Source organism: Nymphaea colorata, chromosome 14, assembly GCF_008831285.2.
Source record: "Nymphaea colorata isolate Beijing-Zhang1983 chromosome 14, ASM883128v2, whole genome shotgun sequence".
Taxonomy (NCBI): Eukaryota; Viridiplantae; Streptophyta; class Magnoliopsida; order Nymphaeales; family Nymphaeaceae; genus Nymphaea; species Nymphaea colorata.
In genome coordinates, this window is record NC_045151.1 from 1,091,579 (window position 1) to 1,111,721 (window position 20,143).

The 20,143-nt window shown below is 36.4% G+C and overlaps 1 protein-coding gene across 1 annotated transcript; it reads left to right on the top strand.

The window, feature by feature from the left end:
* Nucleotides 1–453: 453 nt before the first annotated feature.
* Nucleotides 454–18,097, top strand: LOC116267762 (FACT complex subunit SSRP1). The gene is made up of 16 exons (XM_031649651.2): nt 454–606; nt 1,374–1,559; nt 2,646–2,751; nt 5,616–5,752; nt 7,617–7,700; nt 8,290–8,384; nt 8,529–8,637; nt 8,801–8,887; nt 8,992–9,084; nt 14,339–14,536; nt 14,718–14,869; nt 14,952–15,105; nt 15,202–15,300; nt 15,432–15,614; nt 17,151–17,229; nt 17,672–18,097. The coding sequence occupies exons 1-16, from the start codon at nt 553–555 to the stop codon at nt 17,794–17,796; spliced, it is 1,941 nt and encodes a 646-aa protein (XP_031505511.1). The 5' UTR covers nt 454–552; the 3' UTR covers nt 17,797–18,097.
* The last annotated feature ends 2,046 nt before the right edge of the window (nt 18,098–20,143 follow it).

Sequence of the window (20,143 nt, forward strand, 5' to 3'; positions counted from 1 at the left end):
GTGCATACTTTAATGAAAGTTTAATATAACTTTGGTACCATTTATAAGTATACTTCACATTTCTTTACATCATATCTACAGATGACTCGGTTAAACCCACCTCTAACTTGGCTTGTTTGAGTTGATAATTCCTTTTTTTTCCTTCTTTTCTGGACGAGGTTGAGGATCAAGTGGCCGAGTCCGTTCACTTGGCTGGGCTTTCAAACATCTGACCGTTAAGTGCCGTTTAAAAGTTTGACTGAACATGGTGGTCGGCCTCATACTCCATCCTTTTTTTTTTTGTTTAAAGTTTGATTAATAACCGTTCAAAATAAATAAGATTTTAACGGCCACTTTACCAGGCCGGCTTGTGTTCTGCGAGCTCCATCTGGGTCGAGCTACGTCCTGCCGGGGTCGCCTGAAATAAGGGCAAACCTGAGGGTATTATTGGTAATTGTCAGGTGGAGGCCGCCCCGTACCCTTCACTGGGGAGCCAAAGGGATCCACAGGCGCCATTTTTCCTCCCAGCTTCTCTCTTCTCTCTCTTCTTCTCTCTCTCTCTGGGGAGGCGCAATGACAGACGGGCACCTGTTCAACAACATCCTTCTGGGCGGCCGAGGGGGCGCTGTGAGCTCCCTTTCCTTCTTGACGACTCCTTATTCACCCTTTTTGAGGGGCATTCTTGCTTGAATTTGAACTCTAGATTTTAAGGTTTTCTGGAGGATGCTCCTCGGAAAATGGAGAGAAGGGAGTTTGATTCTTTGTTGGTTTTTTTTGGTGTCGTGTTAAGAGTCTAAGACAATTGTTTCGCCATGCTTTTTAAAGTTCTGTTGATTTGCAGGATCATGTTGCGGTTCGCTTCTGATTCTGCCATTTTTTTGAGATATGTTCAGTTTAGGTGAACTCAATTCATAAAGGAAGGGTTTTAATTTGAATCTCGTCCGTTTTTCCTACCTGTTCAATGCTTCTATCAGTTGTCTAGCGTAAATGAATATGCTTTGTGTCCAAATGCTTAGCAGCTCGATGAAGCCAAAAATTAAGCCTTCGCAAATATTGATATTCTACCTTTCGAATGGTTCCATCTATTGACAGTTATCGTGGATTTCTTCCACCAGAAGCCTACTTGAAAGTTTCCTACTTGAAAGTTTCCTGCATAATATGAACGAGAGGTCAATTAACCATTTTGAAATTCCATTTTCAGTTTGCAGAATTAAGCTGAGTTACGTATACTCCATATCATAGACCATCTACTGTGATGAATTTTAGCTAGGTTACCAACCTCTTTGGTTCTGAAATTTTGTTTTGGAGACGGAAAAATTTACACTATATCTTCTGAAGACTTGCATTTGGTCTTAGTGACGTGAACCGCTGATATTTTTGTGGCGTTATTGTAGAATCCGGGGCAGCTTAGGGTTCATTCGGGGGGTATCATATGGCGGAAGCAGGGTGGTGGGAAGGCTGTGGAAGTTGACAAATCTGACATAGTTGGGTTGATCTGGATGAAAGTTCCGAGGGCATATCAGCTCGGTGTGCGGATTAAAGCTGGGCTTGTTTACAAGTTCACGGGCTTTCGTGAGCAGGTGAGGTCATGGGCCATTTTTATTTTGCTTTGGAAAGATATCATCGGTGATGAATTACAGTTTTTTTCTTCGGGCATGTTATTGGCAGAGGTGTAAATGTAGATGAATGTGGAACTGCGTTATTGTCATGGTATTTAGATTCTTGGTATTACTTTTAATTTTATGATATCTTAAGCTGGTCGAATATGTACTTCGTGGATTTAATTATGCATCTCTAGGAAACGGTAGAACGTGGTCAGTGCCACGTCTGGTGTGTGTCTCTGTCTTCTCCATTGACGGCCAGATAAGATTTTGGCGAAACTGTAATGCTTTCTCCTGCGGCTTCCACTAAGTGTTTTTTTATTTTAATTTTTTGTGTGCTTTAATATTTGCCTGTGTCGGCATAGTTGACGGCCTACTCAGTAGACTTCTTTTTCACTTATGGGGAATCTGGTGTTTGTGACATGGACTTTTTCAGTGTCCTGGTAGATTTTTGTCATGGTTTATGGTTTACCTGTTAATGTTCCAACGCAGTCAGTAAGGTTGACCTATTGATGTGAAGATGCAGTTAGCAACTGTGTGAGGTTTATCCATTGATGTGCCAATGCAGTTAGCGGCTTTTTAGTTAGCACCGTATCTTATTTCTTTCAAAGTAGGCATTTATGACTAGGATAAGTACTTTCTTTGTTGTCATTTCCATTCATTGTCCATACTCTTGTTACATGCTTTTAGTGATTTATTATCCTAGAAGATAAGCAAAACCATTGTAATTTATTGCCACTGCAAATGTGATGACAAATATCTGTAGGCGCAAAGTGGGTATGTCTATGGCTTCATGGTGGTGTTGCAGCTTGAAGTTAGTTGATGCTTATTTATATGTATGCCAGGGGATAAGTTAATTTTTCTTTTCTTCTTGAAGTGCTGTCTAAAGGTATATTGATTGGACAAGCACTGCCTTCTTGATGATGCTTATTTTTCTGCACTTGAAATATTTTTTCCAGCAACCTTATGTAGATACTCGATTAGAACTAGCTATTATATTATCATGAGTTCAGATTTCTACTTGGCACGTGTGGTTGATGTGATGTTTTATTGTTCTATTCTCAGGATGTGAACAGTTTGACAAGTTTTATGCAAAATTCAATGGGGAAAACACCAGAGGAAAGACAATTGTCAATAAGCGGTTGCAATTGGGGTGACGTGGATCTGAATGGTAACATTTCAATTGAGCTTCCTTTGAACCTGTAACTTTGAGAAAGATCTTACATAAATAAATAAATAAACAAACAAATATATATATATATATATATATATATATATATATATATATATATATATATATATATATATATATATATATATATATATATATATCCCTGATTGCTAAACGTACAAAGACATGACTGTCTCTTTAACCAAACTAGTCCAGTGAAATGGATCCATGCCGTCTAAACTGAAAGTTAGGAAATTGTTTGCTTATGTAAGATTTGAATATTATCTGAACCCCGATTATTGGCCTGGCTATCAAACAGAGAATGTTGTGTGATCAAGTTCTTGTGAAGATCTATGTGATTGGGAAGTGGTAGATTGATGGCATGATTTTATATTGTGATTACATATTGCTGTTAAAAATTGATCTTGCCCATCTTTCATATGATTTTCGATTGAGTTCTTTTGTCATGGAGTGAGTTTTAAAATCCCAAACTTTGGTTAAAGTTCAACATTATGCCTCAGTTTCTTCATTGTGCACAGACATGCTCAACTTTGGTGAAGTTATATGGTCTGTTTGGGAATCTCTATATTCTGGGATCAGTTATTAACTTATTATGTCCAAAATTATAAATTCAGAAAGTTCCTTCCATTTTTTGTGGGTGGGAATTTTTTCTGCTTTGCATACGTTACCTTTCTCTTAGCTCTTGTTCGGGGGAACTTCATTACCGCATCATTTTTTTTCAATCACATTCTTGTAGATTCTACGTGCAGTAAAGACATTGGAGATTATTGTTTCTCCTTGATCACTTTGTTGTTAAAAGCATAGACGATGAGTGGAGCCTAGAGGCTAGTGTGCCTTGGCTGGACTAGGCACTTTAAGTAAAGAAAGGGGAAATATAAAAACGACTGAATGTAATTATATATAGTCACATAATGAAAACACATATATAGTTACATAAAATCACATTATCTCTCTCTCTCTCTCTCTCTATATATATATATATATATATATATATATATATATATGTATGTATGTAATGTATATACGTATGTATGTGTGTGTGAGTGTATATGTATGCATGTATGTATGTATGGACTATGTTGTTAAAAACATGAAGCACCAGCTAGGCAGTTATGTGAGTCTAGGTAGGAGGACTAAGTGCATTAACCAGGTCACCATCAAAATGGGATACCAATAAAATGCAATGCTAACTTTTAAAATTAATGAAACAAAAGCATTTGACAATGGAAAACTTATGGCTATCTACTTATAATAATAAACAATTAAAATGCATGTTAACACAAACATGTTTTGAAAGATCAAATCTAATGAAGTTGAAAACTAAAGTTTATATTCTATAGCACAAAAAAAGAGAGTAAAATCTCAATGTTTTTGGAGATGTCAACTTATAATAATAAAACAATTAAAATGCACAATAAGACAAACACATTTGTGAAAGATCAAATTTAATGAAGTTGAACAACTAAAGTTTATAAGTTATATATCTCAAAAGAAAAGCTGAGAAGTAAAATTCAATGCTTTTGAATGTAGAGCATGCAAAATCTTACCATTTCCTAGCTGCCATTTGCTAAATCTCTGATTCTAATTTCTAAAATCAGAGCCTAAAACAAACCTAAAATTACTAATCTAATTGCAAGAAAAAAGAGGAAACTAAACCCTCAATAAATTCATAATTCATGTTAACATTGCTTGCAGTAGAATTGCCTTCTTTCATGATTTTATAAAAAAGAAAAGTATGAATATTGCATATATATGTGAGTTAACTTAAAATAACATAAAATGTTCAAAGTATAATAGTATATGAGCTATAACTGCAGGTACAAAACTATAAGGATGCATACATGCATGTACACACATATACTTTTGTTGCATAAGCACATGCAACATCAAAAAGTGAAAAAACTACACAAAAGCAAAATGAGAATATTGTATTCAAAAAAGGAAGAAAGAATAAGAAGGAAATAGGAAAATAGATTGTCAATGAAAAAATTTAGGGCACACTTGGATGATACCCTCATCTAACCAAGTTTTGTGAAAAGTTGGTTTTATGAAAACCAAGTCTTTTAATGAGTTTTCAAAATTTTGTTGATTTGAGTGACACATTGAAAACCTGGGTTTATATGAATAACTTGAAAGGAGTCAGGTTTTTCACTCCTTTTTACAAAACTATGTTTTGTCAAAACTGAGTTTTCTTCAAACCGAGCTTTGATGACACTCAAAAACTCCACAAACCTGGTTTTGGGCTGTCATCCAAACACCCCCTTAGTCTTTTCTCTTGAGCGCCTAGACAAGCCTAGGTGTCCTAGGTCTAGGTGATGTTTTAGGCATTTTCAAATGTCAGGTTGCCTAAGCCTAGGAGAGCCTAGGTAAGCCTTTGGCAAGATAGCTTGCTCATGATAAAAATTTGGGAACTGCATTGCTCCTCATATTCAAAAACTTTCGTGAGGATATATCAGAAATTGTGATAATTGAAAAAGCAACAAACTGAAGCTCAACAATCATTGTTAATGTGAATATGTTTGTCAGACCTATTTAAAGAATGTAGGCATATTAGATGATGGGCTTTTAGAGGTCATGGTCAATTTCAACATGGTGGAGTAAAAAAGAGAAAAATGAGTGTGGTAATCTTGAAAGTTATATTCCTTGATATTTTTCTGTGCAACACTGATATGAGACCACTGCTGAAGGCCCAGCTATATTATTTTGTTTATTGTCAAGGACTTCTATGTACTCTTTGTTGACAAGTATGCAGTTATACATTTAGCTTATTCTGTAGCATGTATTTTACGAGGGCACTACAGTGCCTGTGCTTAGATTTGTTATTTTGGCCTTGGCATTTGCAGGAAATATGTTGACATTCTTGGTTGGCTCAAAGCAGGCCTTTGAGGTATCTTTAGCAGATGTATCACAGGCACAGTTACAAGGGAAAACTGATGTTGTTTTAGAGTTTCATGTAGATGATACCACTGGAGCTAATGAGGTTTGTTGTTCATCATTGGCCTCTTCTATAATTTGTTTCTTATAGGATATTGCGTACAACCTTATTCATCAGTACTGGTGTTCACCACTCATAACTGAGAATATACTATAAATTTCTATCAATGAAAAAACACATAAAACGTATCCAGAAACAACTATCTTGTTGGATTTGGCATCAGCTGGTGAACTATTTTAAGATATTATCAGATATGGTAACACATCTGAATAAACAATTCTGCGCTCTTCCTACTAGAAGCTGGTTGTAGCCTGTGTACCTCTAGAGATGAGGATGAACATGGTGATGATGAATGATCATCACCTTTGTCATTTGTGTTAAACAAATTTATTTTGTGATGCATAACAGCATAAGAATTTGATTGTATATTAATCAGATAAAAAAGCTGTTTCATATTCAGATTGTGTAGTGTTCCTTATCTGCAATTTTTTTCCTGTATTTGGCAAACCTATAATTGGCATGAAAAATTTCTCTAATTTGGATTTACTAATCTACAAATAAATTAGGTTCATATATGAACATTTGATAATGCACAATTTGTATTTTTTGATGTGGTTAAAGCTGCGCATCCCGACAGTGTCTTGCTGTGAATGTTTGTCATTGGTTTTTTTTCTTGATGACGAAAGTCACCAAACAATTGGGTTTTCTAGAACCACTCCTGTTTTTGTGACTATTTTGGGTTTTATCACCAGTATTTTTGTCCCAATTATCTTCTCAGCTATTCTTGGGATATGGATGACCAGTGAAGAAATTTGAAATAATTGGATACAATGGATAGTACTCTTGTTTGTTACTTGGAATGTTTCTTTTCACATCCATAACAAAAACCAAGTCAACATGTAGTTGATTTAAATTTGATCGATTCATATGTCTGAGCCTTCAACGTGCAAGTCAATTTCAACATAATTCTAACTCTGTCTGTAAGTGCATGTAACTGACAAAAGGATAATTTTTTATTTTCATCATTTTCTTTAGATATAATTTCATGCACTGTTTTTGATTTGGGAGGCAATCCAAACAGCTATGATTTTATCACTAGTTTTTGTGTTTTTATAGGTGATTCTTTAGTCTGATGGAGGTGTAAGGAGCACAAAACAAAAAAAAAAAAAGAAAAAAAAAGAAAAAAAAAGAAAAAAGAAGGGATTACTGCCTGTACACATAGGCAAAGTCTGGAGCAACAGCTATAACCATGATGGAGATTGTCTGGTTGGAACAATTTATTCAAGATAGGGATTGCCTTATAAGACCCTTTGAGGTTATGTTCTTAGTCCTTACATGAAAAGTGGAACATATATTGCTCGTAACTATACTTTTCATAAGAGAAACAAACATATATAAATAACTGTCATTATGTTAGAGAAAAATGTTCGGATCAAGTATAGATCTTCTTATAGGACTTTAGAAATTTGGCAGGGCTATATATGTATCTATGTATATATGTATGTTATATAGGAAAATGTGTCCCTTTTGTCGTTCATTTTTGGAAATGATTTTTTATGTTTCTGGTTTCTTTTTTTTGTTATTTTTATTTTATGCTCAGTTTCTCATCAGGAATAGACCATGACCAGACTGAGGTAGCTCAGTTGGTCCTTTTAGTACATCTATAAAGTGGTTTTCCCTATTTCTTGGCCATGCTTTTCAAAAGAACTAACAAAGGTGTCTTCTCTTTCAAGTGCACTTGTGAATATCTTGTTTTGTTTGTCAAGTTCATCATTTGAACTTGATTTTGTCTGTTTGGGAGCTACTTAATAACTATGGCCTATCTTTTGTGTTGTCTGAAGCTCCAATTGGCTAGTATTACTTCTAGACTTCTACTTGATGTTTCATAGTTTATGTGTTCATATTACAGAAAGATTCGCTGATGGAGTTGAGCTTTCACGTACCTAATTCCAATACATCCTTCCTTGGAGATGAAACACGCCCTCCAGCACAGGTAATCAAGCATATTGAGCAATAAAACCTGTTACTAGGGGTAAATAGCTGGCATTCCAAGCTGGGCCTGGTCCATGAGGGGCTTACAAGGGCTTGACAAATGCCAGGTATGCTTGAACCTGGCTGAAGCCTGTGCCAGAAATTGGCTGACTAGGTCTCACCTGGATCCACTGCTCAAGTGCATGTTTGAGTAAATACCAAAAAAGTAAAAATAAGAAATCAAGGTCTCTCTTTGTCTCTTGTGTGTGTGTTTGCCTTGTATTTGAAAAAGTGAGGATGGAGAGTGGAGGATGGAGGACTGAAGAAGGAAGGCAACAACTGGGAACATTGAAGTTCCTAGGCATGAATGATGAGACTTCAGCTTCTCTGACTCTCCATCAGGAACAAGGGCCTTGTATGAGCTGGGTCCAAGCTTAAGCCTGGGCTGACAGTCAGTCTGGGCACCAGCCAATAGTGGCCCAGGGGTTGGCTTGAAAGTCGTAGTACTTGGGAGCCCACCACAGATGTGGCATACTGTCTCTTCCTATCCATGAGAAAGTTTAGAGTTAAACATTTATGTGGTGCTAATATTATCCTATTGCAAATGACAGGTCTTCCGAGATAGAATAATGTCTGTAGCTGATGTTGGTACATCAGGCGAGGATGCTGTTGTCATGTTTGATGGTGTTGCTATACTTACACCTAGGTACCAAAGTCATTGCCTTATTGGACTTGCCACATTGTTTTTCAGATTTATATCTATGAGACCAGTCTTATTCCTGGGAATTATAGGTTAAAATACTGCCTTACTCCTAGGGAAGATACTGATGTTTTCGGTTACTGTATGCAGAGGGCGCTACAATGTGGAGCTTCATATGTCATTTTTGCGGCTTCAAGGGCAAGCAAATGATTTCAAAATTCAGTATAGCAGTGTCGTTCGCCTTTTTCAATTGCCTAAGGTTTCAAATCTTTCTTCTTTTGATTTATGAATTTCAACAGGGCCATTTCTCATTTTGCAAACATAGATGATATCTTTTTGGGAGTATAGACAACTACTCTTGTTTGGCTTGTCAGGGTTTTCCTTGTTCGTTTTTGCTTATCTTCTACTTTTGTCTACTGCAGTCCAATCAGCCACATACTTTTGTCATTATTACTTTAGATCCACCAATTCGGAAAGGACAAACTTTGTATCCACATATTGTGATGCAGGTAAGAATACTTGTTTTTATTTTCTGTGATGGTTTATTTCCTGCTGACTATGTTGTCACTAATTGGAAATTGTTCTCCCCCCACAACCCCCCTCTCTCAAAAAGATTGAAACAGACTATGTTGTTGAAAGTACATTATCAATCAGTGAAGATCTGATGAAGACAAAATATAAGGACAGGCTGGAATTATCCTATAAGGTGATTGGATTTTTCCTGTTTTATACTTCATTTGTTAATCTAATGCCAAGCACTTCATTTCACCTTAATATGCATTCCTTGCTATACATTATGTATTATGAAGAGTTTGTCTAGCTTTTATCTGTGATTTTGTGGGAGTCTTTATTCATTTCACATCCAAGGCTACTGTTTCAAGCACCATTGTAAAAAGCATATCTGAATACGTATTGGTCATGGCGACGTATATGCTGTATCGTAACATATTGTAATGTATCATAAAATTGTTTTTTCATTTAAAAAATAAGAAAAACCAGAGAAGATTCAGAAAAATCAAGAATAATGATGAAAAACATGTTCTATATAAAAGACTCATCACAAGTAATGAACATTCATGATTCATCATTGATAAGCCATTATATGTTAACAACATATTATGGCAATCAAACAAATAAATTCATAACGTAAATAGAAAGTAGAAACCTATGTTACATAGGTATGGGTATGGGCATGGGTACAGACCATTTTTTAAAAAACTCGGGTATGGGAGTACGACCACGTATGTATATATATATACACACACACACACACACTCACACTGTATGCCACTTGGGTGCTTCTAAATGGCTGCCGCACCGGTGCCGACACTGGTGCTGGTGCTTCTCTGACACAACACATTTGGTTCAGTCAGCTGAACCGGGTCAAAACTGACCATTTTCAATATGCACATAACTACATTATCTTTAATACAAACTTATATATATATATATATAAGGCTACTAAAAGTTAAATAACTATGTAACAAATGTTTTATATACTTCAAAACTGGCCATTTTCAATATGCACATAACTACATTATCTTTAATACAAACTTATATATATATAAGGCTACTAAAAGTTAAATAACTATGTAACAAATGATTTATATACTATGTCACATAGGTACGGGTACAAACCATCATCAATATTAGAAGGAACAACAGGTTCTGTAAGGTCCATATTAAGAGCATGCATATCATGTTCTCCTTCAAGTTCTACGTCAATGTCCTTTGGATTAACATCCCAATACTTGAATGATCCTGAACTGCAACTTGCAACCAAATCAAAATATGATTTAAGTTAATATTAACTTTAAACAACCAACATGATATACATGTGTATACATATCAAAGATACAAAAAGAAAGAAATACCTGTAATCATTTGAAGTACGTGAAAGTAAGCGTATGTTGGAGTGGACATAAACTAAATCTTCTGCTCGCTTACTAGTTTGCTTATTTCTCTTGATGTTGTGAATTTGAGAATAAGTGCTCCAATTTCTTTCACAACATGAAGAGGTTGCAGGTTGAGATAATAACTTCAACACAAGTTGTTGGAGATTTGGTGTCGATGCTCCAAAACATAACCACCAATTAACATGATCTTCTTTATCTCTTGCCATTGCAGCTTGTATTGAATCATTTCTTCCACCAGAGAAGCTCGCAAACTCATTATTTATTATCTTCAACCGATGAGAATCAAAATATAGTCTTCCCAAACATAGCTCCCTATTTATTGATATTTATGGATCTCGATTAGGAAAAAACGACCAGTACCTCCTGCCAACCATGTTTGTCCATAATATTTGGGATTTAAGGAGTGTGCCATACAATGCAAATGGTTATTGCTTCTGTTCCATCTTCTTACTAAAATTTTATGCACATGATTGAAAAACTCAGAATCATCAAGTGCAACATTCTTCTTCTTATGTCTAAAAATGATGTTTTGATTTTTTTCAATCATGTTATCCCACATATCATAAACTCTATGAAGCATGGGCCCTTCTTTATCAACTTCTCTCAGCATCTACCGAATAGGCTCTGTAAACTGTAGAAAATATGTAATTTTATCCCACCATTCATAATCTAAAATACATTTTTTAATTTCCTGAGCCTTCACAATGTCATCACTTCGATAAAACTCCCAACCATTGTTAGTCGCCATAAGTGTTAATGCATGTTTCACCTGCTTTATTCTTTTTATCATTACAATAATGGATGCAAAACAGGTCTCTGCTACCTTCAACAATTTCAAATCAGAATGCCTACTAAATATACCAAGAGCATTGTTGTGGTTTACAACAAAATTTCTGATGTTTCTGACATCATGCTCAAGCTCCTCAATCCATGAACACAATAAACCAGCATTTGGATCATCTTTTGATGGGTTGCAAAATACTTTTAAGTTTTAAGTGCTAGATTTATACTGTGTGCCACACAAGGAGTCCAGAATATGTGACTATACTTGAGATCACTTGCCAAATTCATCTCTGCTCGTTGGCAAACTCAAGCATTATCAGTAATAATTTGCGCAACATTATATTCACCCACTTCTTTGATGACTTCTATAAATAGCCCTTTTAAATACTCAACAATCTTTATACTCCCCAGATGCATCAATACATTTCAAGAAGATTGATTCATCAAGCGAATAAGCAATAAAATTTATCAGTGGCTGTCTTTGTTGCATCAATACATTTCAAGAAGATTGATTCATCAAGCGAATAAGCAATAAAATTTATCAGTGGCTGTCTTTGTATATCAGTCCACCCGGTGCGGTCAACGCAGCACCCCTGCCGCACCCAGGGGCATATTGGTACCAGTGTCATACCGGTACCGTGCGGTTACTCCTTAGGAGGAGTACCCGTGTGATAGAGTTTATATACATATATACACACACATATATAGAGTTATAGACACCCTTGCTGCACGTCACGTCACGAGCAAAGCCGTCCCGCACCTACATATATATCAACATAAACAAGTAAACAACATAGAAAATATATACCAACAGCTCTTGCAGCAATGTGTTTAAGAAACCTATAAAAAACTTTAAGCATATAGACAAAATACATATCAATGTCAAAGTCATCTGCTGCATATATTGCAAAGTTGCTACGGAATGAGGAAAATCATCTACCTAACAACTGAGCTGTCCCTTAGACAATCAAATACCGACCACGGCTCAGCATTGTGGAACTGGAATATAAGTGTTAAATGCTGAAATGGAACGGGTCATTTACAAAAAGTAATATAGGAGCACACATGAGGCAACAAAAAGGAGGAAGAAACCAGTTCAAGTCGAACAAGAAAAAGGGCTGGGACGCACTGTTATTTGAAAAAAAATATGGTTACATCTAAATGTAAAAGAGAAGGGCAGACAATATGATTTTCGAAAAAAAAAAAAAGTTTATGCAGGTTATAGAAGAAGGGCAAACGATTTTAAACCTGCCGTCAGAAGTGAATAGATAGATAGCTGGATGATGGGAGACTGCCCGAAAAAAGAATAAGCTTAAATATGAAGCTTCAACAAAAAATGCCCAAATCAGTCGACTGAGAAGTCGGTGAACAACAACAACTGCGTTGCCCTTTTACCGGAGACATTTCCTCTTGTCGGAAACTGCCAGAAACCAGTTGGCGGGGCAGCCAACATCACCGGAGAACCAGACATCCGGTGATGGTGGGTAATACACACGGCCATTGACAAAAGTCGAGGGCTCTGCGTTTTCTTTGAAAGAAAAAGAAAAAACGAAAGCCTAATCTAAAGACGGTTTTGGATTTGGTCAAACTTTGACCAAGTCCAAAAAATACCGGATGCGTACTCGGGTATGTTGACCATAGCAGATACGGTCGAACATGTACCCCGGACGTACCCGAGTACGTACCGGTATGGTACGAGTACTGCTCCTTTAGAGCGTACCAGAGCTATTAGAAGTGTTAGAAATGGAGGGAAATATGCTAGATGTGGCATATATTGCCCCTTTTCTTTGCACCATATCGGCCGTATCATATGATACGGCAGCCATATGGTAAAGATACGGCTGATACAACTTTGATACACATGAGAAATGTGTGTCGTAGGCCTAACACTGGTTTCAAGGGATTTTTTTCAGTTGTTTCACATTTTAGACCTATTATTTTGTCATTTTCAAATCAATATATTTATATCTGGGAATATTAAATTAACTTATGTTCAATGTCATTATTGTATGCATTCACGTAGTCACACTTGGACATGGAAAATGAGATCTAGAAGATGTCCAACTGGTTCAAAGTATATGCAATGTTTATGCACATCCACTAAAAGCTAAGCCACATGGGTACAAGTATGGAGATACAGGTACAGGTACGAAAACTTTAAAAAATGTGGGTACGGGGGTGCAACAGTATATATATATGGTTACATCTAAATGTAAAAGCGAAGGGCAGACAATATGATTTTCGAAAAAAAAAAAAAAGTTTATGAAGGTTATAGAAGAAGGGCAAACGATTCTATAACAACACGGAAAATTAACACAAAAAAATTGAAATGAAAGCAACATTTACATAAACAAGTGGTTTTAAATAAAAACATTACATGCCAATGAACAATAACTCTAAAAACAGAACGAAAGCTCAGTTAGAAAAATTAAATCACGTACGTTAAACAGTTTGAATCAGTTTAAAATCTAAAAAGTACTCAAGTGTGTCCAAGTATGGGTACGGCGACATGGGTACTGGACCTTATTGAAGTACCCTTGTGACTTAGATTAAAAGTTAAGGCTTTCAAAAGTTCACCTGATTTTGCATCAAAAGTTCAAAATTAGATCAGCTGATTGCACTCGCATTATTTAGAACATATATGCATGTTTGTTTTCTGGAAGATTCAAGGTAGTTACATCTAAATTTCATTCTAGCAGCATCTGGCTCATTGTCCCTGGGGTATGTGAACGTACATGCTTGGCACTGTTGTTATAGACAAGCTTCCGATGGGTATGCTGGGAAACTATCAAGCATCTATTAGCATGGCCCAACTATATGAAAGTTCTTTTTTTTTTTCCAACTGCTCGAGGCATAAAAATGTACTTCTATGGGGTGCAGTCCTCATTTTGCATGTTATATATTTGAGAATGAGTGTCTTGGATCAAAATGGATGCTCTGTTCTCTTTTTCTTTTTGGTACTTGACTGGATTTTGCATATGGACTGGAATCCTGATCTACAATCGTGGTTCTGATTCTGGAGGTTTTTATGTATTCTCCTTGAGGTTATGAACCATCCATCTGGAATTAATGTCTACCTGGACTCTTGATTGTTTTCAGATTCCTAAGGAAACATATCTCTATCTTGCTGGCTTTTTCTCTGATTTGTGTTGCTGATGACCCTTTGTGCCAATTTATTGACAGGCATTGTTACTCTTTTTTGCTTAGACATTTTGTTAGAAAAGTAATGGTTTCCTTCCTTTTCTTGTGGGTATTTTGCAGGGATTAATGCCTGAAGTGTTCACTCAGATATTGCGTGGTTTATCTGGTGCTAAAGTAACTAGACCTGGGAAGTTTCGTAGTGCTCAGGGTGGATTTGCAGTGAAATCATCATTGAAAGCTGAAGATGGGGTCCTATATCCTCTAGAGAAAGGATTCTTTTTCCTACCGAAGCCACCCACCCTTGTTTTACATGATGAGGTGTGTGTGTGTTTCTCAGAGAGAGAGAGAGAGAGAGAGCATGACCTTGATCACTGATGTCTTACATGTGTTCTATGCAAATAAGCTGCTTCTATGCATGTGAACATTTTTGATATATTTCACCTTTCTCTTCTTTGCCATTAAGTGCATTTAGATGATGGCAAGTTTTCTCTTTTAGTAGATTGATTATGTTGAGTTTGAGAGACATGGTGCTGGAGGATCAACTATGTCATCTCACTACTTTGACCTGCTGGTAAGGTTGAAGAGTGAACAGGAGCATCAGTTCCGGAATATCCAGAGGAATGAATATCATAACCTTTTCGACTTTATAAGGTACAGAGTCTATTGTGCTAGAATTGGTAACTTATTGTTTTTGAATTTAGCCTTTTCAAACTTTGCTCAATGGCAAATACAGCTCAAAGGGTTTGAAGATCTTGAACCTTGGTGGCACCCAGGCTGCAACAGGTGTTGCAGCTGTCCTTAATGATGATGATGATGATGCTGTTGACCCTCACCTTGAGCGTATAAAGAATCAACGTGATGATGGTGGTGAAGAAAGTGATGAAGAGGCAAGTTTTGTTGTTTCTTAAAACCATTATATTTTTTATATTGTATTTTTTGGAATATTGCTTCTTTGGTCATTCTTTCTCGATGGATATTTCCAGGATGAAGACTTTGTTGCTGATAAAGATGATGCTGGTTCACCTACTGATGATTCAGACGAAGAGGAGTCAGATGCCAGTGAAAGTGCAGATGACAAGGAAGTAAGTTTTTTTTTTCTTTTGTTGGAAAATTTCATTGCTATCAACTCAAAATAACTAAAATTTTCCAGTGAGTCTTATTTGGCTTATAATCATGGGCTCATATTTTGCTTATAAATTTAATTTGAACTCAGAAACCTCTGAAGAAGGAGCCTAAAAAAGATGCAGTGGCTTCAAAGTCTAGTGGAAAGAAAAAACCTAGGGATGATGATGATGATGGTTCAAAAAAGAAAAAGCAGCCAAAGAAGAAGAAAGATCCCAATGCACCAAAGAGGGCAATGTCTGCATTTATGTTTTTCTCCACAACTGAAAGAGATGTAAGATGTCGATATGATTATTTTATGTTTCCTTTATGACCTTGGTTTGTTTAGCAGATATTATTCATTTCATTACTGAGTAACAGTCCAGTGGAATTTCAGCTTGCTTGTTTGTGCAGTATATGCCACATCTAGCCTTTGTTTTGTGTGTTTTTTTTTTTATGATCTTAGCTTCTTTAGCAGAATTTACTGATTTCATTACTGAGATAACAGTTCAGACTTCAGTGGAATTTTGGGCTTGTTCGCTTATGCAGTATATACTGCATCTACTCATTTTAAAAATAAGCTACTGGATATGCAGTGCTATCCTATTATCTGTGGTCAGGAAAAATCAACGTACAGGGCTTAGTCACTTTCTCGGTCTCTCCTTTATTACTTCTAGATATAGGGTTGTGCTTGAGTTGTTAGCAATCAGTGAACTCTTTTACCAAGCAAGCTTGGGAACCATACATAGTTACTGGTCAAGCTGGTTCAGCTGAACAAGACGGTTGGTTGTCACCATCCTGATCATCATGCATTGTCCTTACCTTATCATTAGAAAGAGTGGATTTCTCTCACTGTACCAGCTGAACTTTCTTCTGAACCATTGGAATAAAAATGCAATGGATAAAGTGCAAGCCTATTCACATTCTTTGGACCTAAAATGTAGAAGGCGTGGCTCATCTCATGCAGTCTGATAGTCTGCAAATAAGGCAATACCAAATATCTTGTCTAACTTGCTTTGAACCTTGTGTGCAGGGATCTGGGACTGGAAACCCAAATGTGAATTGGCTTGCTTTTGATGTTATTTTGATCTTGTATATATGTCATTTTTGATGGTAGACCCCTAGTGGCGTGGTTGCCAATTTTCACTCTGCAACTATGAATGAACATTAGTGCTGCCTACTCTTTTCAAACTCACCTTGATCTTCAGGACCCCATTATGAGTTATCTCCAAATAATGGAAAATCATGTGTAGTGCCTTCATGTCGACAAATAACTATAGATGATTAAATCATAAGCTTGTTTTGTTTATTCACGAACTCAAATAATTTGAGGTGTTCAAAAGCAGTATCCTTTAAGATCGCAAATAGTTTTGTTAGTTTTGGTTTCTTGGCATGTTGGCATGTCTGCAGTTACTCTTTCTAATTTATTGTGAGATTTTCCATAGATGGATGGGAAGGTAAGTATAGTGCAGTATATTACATTTTTTGGTTACCATGTTGGAGTAAAGAGCAAATAGGTTCAATGACCAATTTGTCTTTGCTTGCTTCCTAAATGTGTGCTACTACCTTTTTTGGTACTTCTAATCATTTCAGTTTAATTTGGGAACTGGCTTGTTCAAATTTGAATTCATTTAACCAGGTTGTTCGTCTTCTCAGCTTTTTAACTAAAGATATGTTTAATTATATGAAGCATCTAGAAGCAAGTTATTTACTCCATTAGGCTGCAATTTGTGGCCGCAAGCACTTAGGTGTTCAGCGTCATTGAAGTTAATTGCTTATCGTTGATTGTGCTTGTTCATCTTCTGTAGGTAACTGTTTACTGTTTGTGCAGAATCTAAGGAAAAGCAACCCTGGGATGTCATTTACCGATGTTGGAAGAGCCCTTGGAGAAAAGTGGAAGAAGATGACAGGTATGTTTCAAATCATGTCCGTTAGATTGTGATTATCCAGCTTCACATTTTAAATGAATGAAAAAGAAAGGAAATCACATGCCAAAGAATGATTGATGGCTGGTTATAAGCAAGTCACATGCTCCATTTCTCCACATGAAAGTGCTGTCTGCTCTCATTCTTGCACCAATTTTCTGGTCCCACCAAATAACATATTGTGCACAAGCATTGGTCTGACTTTGAGCCCTTCAATAGTTGAAATCAGCAGAAACCTTCAAAAGTATGGTATTTTAAACTACATTGATGCATGTTCCTTAGGGATAACAATGGAAAAAATCAAAGAGTTCTCAGAAATACAAGAAAATTATTTATGTTTAAAGGAAAAAGATGAGTTTTTGAGCCTGAAAAACGTAAAAAAGAAAAAAAAAGCAATTAATCTCCAAAATTCTTTGGCTGTATTCAGCTGAAGAGAAGGAGAGGTATGAGACCATGGCGAGAGCTGATCAAAAGCGCTACAAGGATGAAATGGCTGGTTATAAGAATGTTCCCGTCAATGTTGACTCCGGTAATGAACCAGACAGTGAGTAATGCCTGTCCATTATGAAGATAGGATTTGTTGCATCGTTTACAAGCTTTCCTCATACTGATGATATTTGAGTTCAGCCAATAAGTTAAGTGTTCTTCGACTCCCCTCCCCTCCTTTCTCTCTTTCTCCCTCTTATATATATGAATGTAATAGTGGTCAAAAGGAAAACCGTTTTTGCTGAGAGCTGTTTGGTGAGTTAAAAATTATGGAGTCACTGTTGTAATGTTGCAGTATGTATTAACCAGTGAGAGTGCAAAGCGAATATTGGCTTTTCATTCTATGATCACTTTCCTGGCAAGAGCATTTTTGTACTGAGGAACTAGAAGCAACAGGAACATTAACGCTTTTGTTGTAGAATTCATTTCATATGCGGGATAAAATAAAACTCATATATCCTGAAAAGCGTTTATGGTATTTCAGCTAGAAGAGATTTTGATCTGCATTTTTTGATGTGAGTGGACTGCGTGTTTTGGGCTTCTGCTCTCTTTTGCCCAAGGAAAAAAAAAGTTTCAGGTATTTCAAATTGATTCAAGAAGCGAAGCAGAAGTTTATGCCCTTTTGTCTGGTGTAATTCTTGAGATGTGGAGAACCTAAAAAGATGATTTCTGCATACAAAATTTTCACCAGGTTTTCACATTGGAAACTTCTCTCTCAGTAAATGTGTCTCATAAACATCCTCATCTCCTATACCAGCTTGTGAACTCTCGTCACTGTATCTGAAGAAAAATAAATAATAGATTGGTACCAATATATTCGGGACGGACGCCCAGGTTGCATTCACAATGCTGAATTAATGGTTTGGATGGTCAAAGAAAATTTGACATTTTTTAGCTTGCTAATAAAAAAATCCAGAAATATGATAGTGAATAGATTTTTCATGAACTTTGCAGAGTTCGAAAAGAAGGGCCTGAAGATATTGTCGCATTTTACTTGTGTTCAGAAATCACATTTCTAGGAATTCTCCGGTTTCTTAAGAAATCAAGTTTCTTCTGCTGTTAATTGATGAGAAGCAATAGAGGCTTCTGTGCAGGGAGCTAGGTGGCACGGGTAGTCGTAGGCGTTCTTTAATTTGGAGGATGGAGGCACACCCACGAAGGTTGTGGAGCCTCTGATATGAACGGTTTTTCCTCGTGATCTGTAAATTTTACCTACAATGCTTCTTCTACGGCATTGTCTTTTTCTTTTCACAGTACTTGCGTTTTTTTCGTAGTTATCAAATGCTCCTATGTTGAATGGAAAGCTTGCTTTTCCGGAAGCATCCCAAGGACGTTAAAATCAGCACGCTTTTCTTAAATAGGACAATCTTTGTCTGAAATTCATTTCACTTTTGGAGATTGCTTGTTCCTATCGGAATGGGAAACTTGCCACTTTCTCAATCCCAAGATTTCTTTTTTCGTTGTTGTATCTTCAAAAGTGACTATCTTTTCTGCTTCTGCCTCAATGTATAGCCCACATGATATTCTAGTTCTACGACTATAAACTTATCCCCGTGTTAAGCGTATTCCCACTTTTTGTTCTTTTTTTTCGTTTAATATTTAATTCAATTTCATTCTTTCATTTCAACGAATATTCCATTATTGCTTATATAGTTGGCTTGTGAGTAAATGCAAATCTGCACTTTTAGTATTTTTAACACGTAGTTCTTGACATCTGTTCGCCGTATTGCTTCTCGTATCTATTTCTATCTTCGAAATAGGGAGCATGAACATGTATCATTAGAAGCTCGTCAAAATTTTGATTCTTGTTGGTTATATTTAGTTTGGTAGCATCTCGACATGGTGTTGTGAATTAATTTTGATTCTTCTTTCGTTGGACCTTGTGAATTGCATGAAAGCTGGTACTTTTTACGGCTTCAACGGCCAATGGAGTTTGAGAAGAAAATTAGAATTAATCGGATGTCCATTCTAGTCAGTTAAATTTGGAGAAAACAGAATCTGATTAATAATTGGTCTCCGATGTGGGTTTTTTTTTTCAGCCAAATTTGATAAAATATGGTTCTAAAGGATTATTGAATTTGGTTACCATGTAAAAATATTTTCTTCTGAAAAACAATTTTAACATTCAAACTGATATAATTTCAGAGTTCAACCGACACCAACACTGCTTCTCCTCAACTTGCCGAACATATAGACCCAATTGAATTCATATACTGTTTCGAAGGTCTGTCAAAATACAAGTACTCGAGGGAGAACGGTGGAAACGATGTGAAAAGGAAAAAAAAAAACATGAAAGATGGTCCAGATTCAAACCAGTGGATGCACTGCGAGGCTTCTGAGAGACTTTTCTTATACACAGGAAACTTTTGTTGTACGCGAGGAACCCCAAGAGTTTTCTGCTGGCGAGCGACTA

Coding starts and splice junctions, on each gene's coding strand:
- LOC116267762 (XM_031649651.2), top strand. CDS start 553: ATGACAGACGGGCACCTGTTCAACAACATCCTTCTGGGCGGCCGAGGG. Junction 15,301..15,431: donor AAAGTGCAGATGACAAGGAA/GTAAGTTTTTTT, acceptor ATTTGAACTCAG/AAACCTCTGAAGAAGGAGCC. Junction 15,615..17,150: donor TCTCCACAACTGAAAGAGAT/GTAAGATGTCGA, acceptor CTGTTTGTGCAG/AATCTAAGGAAAAGCAACCC.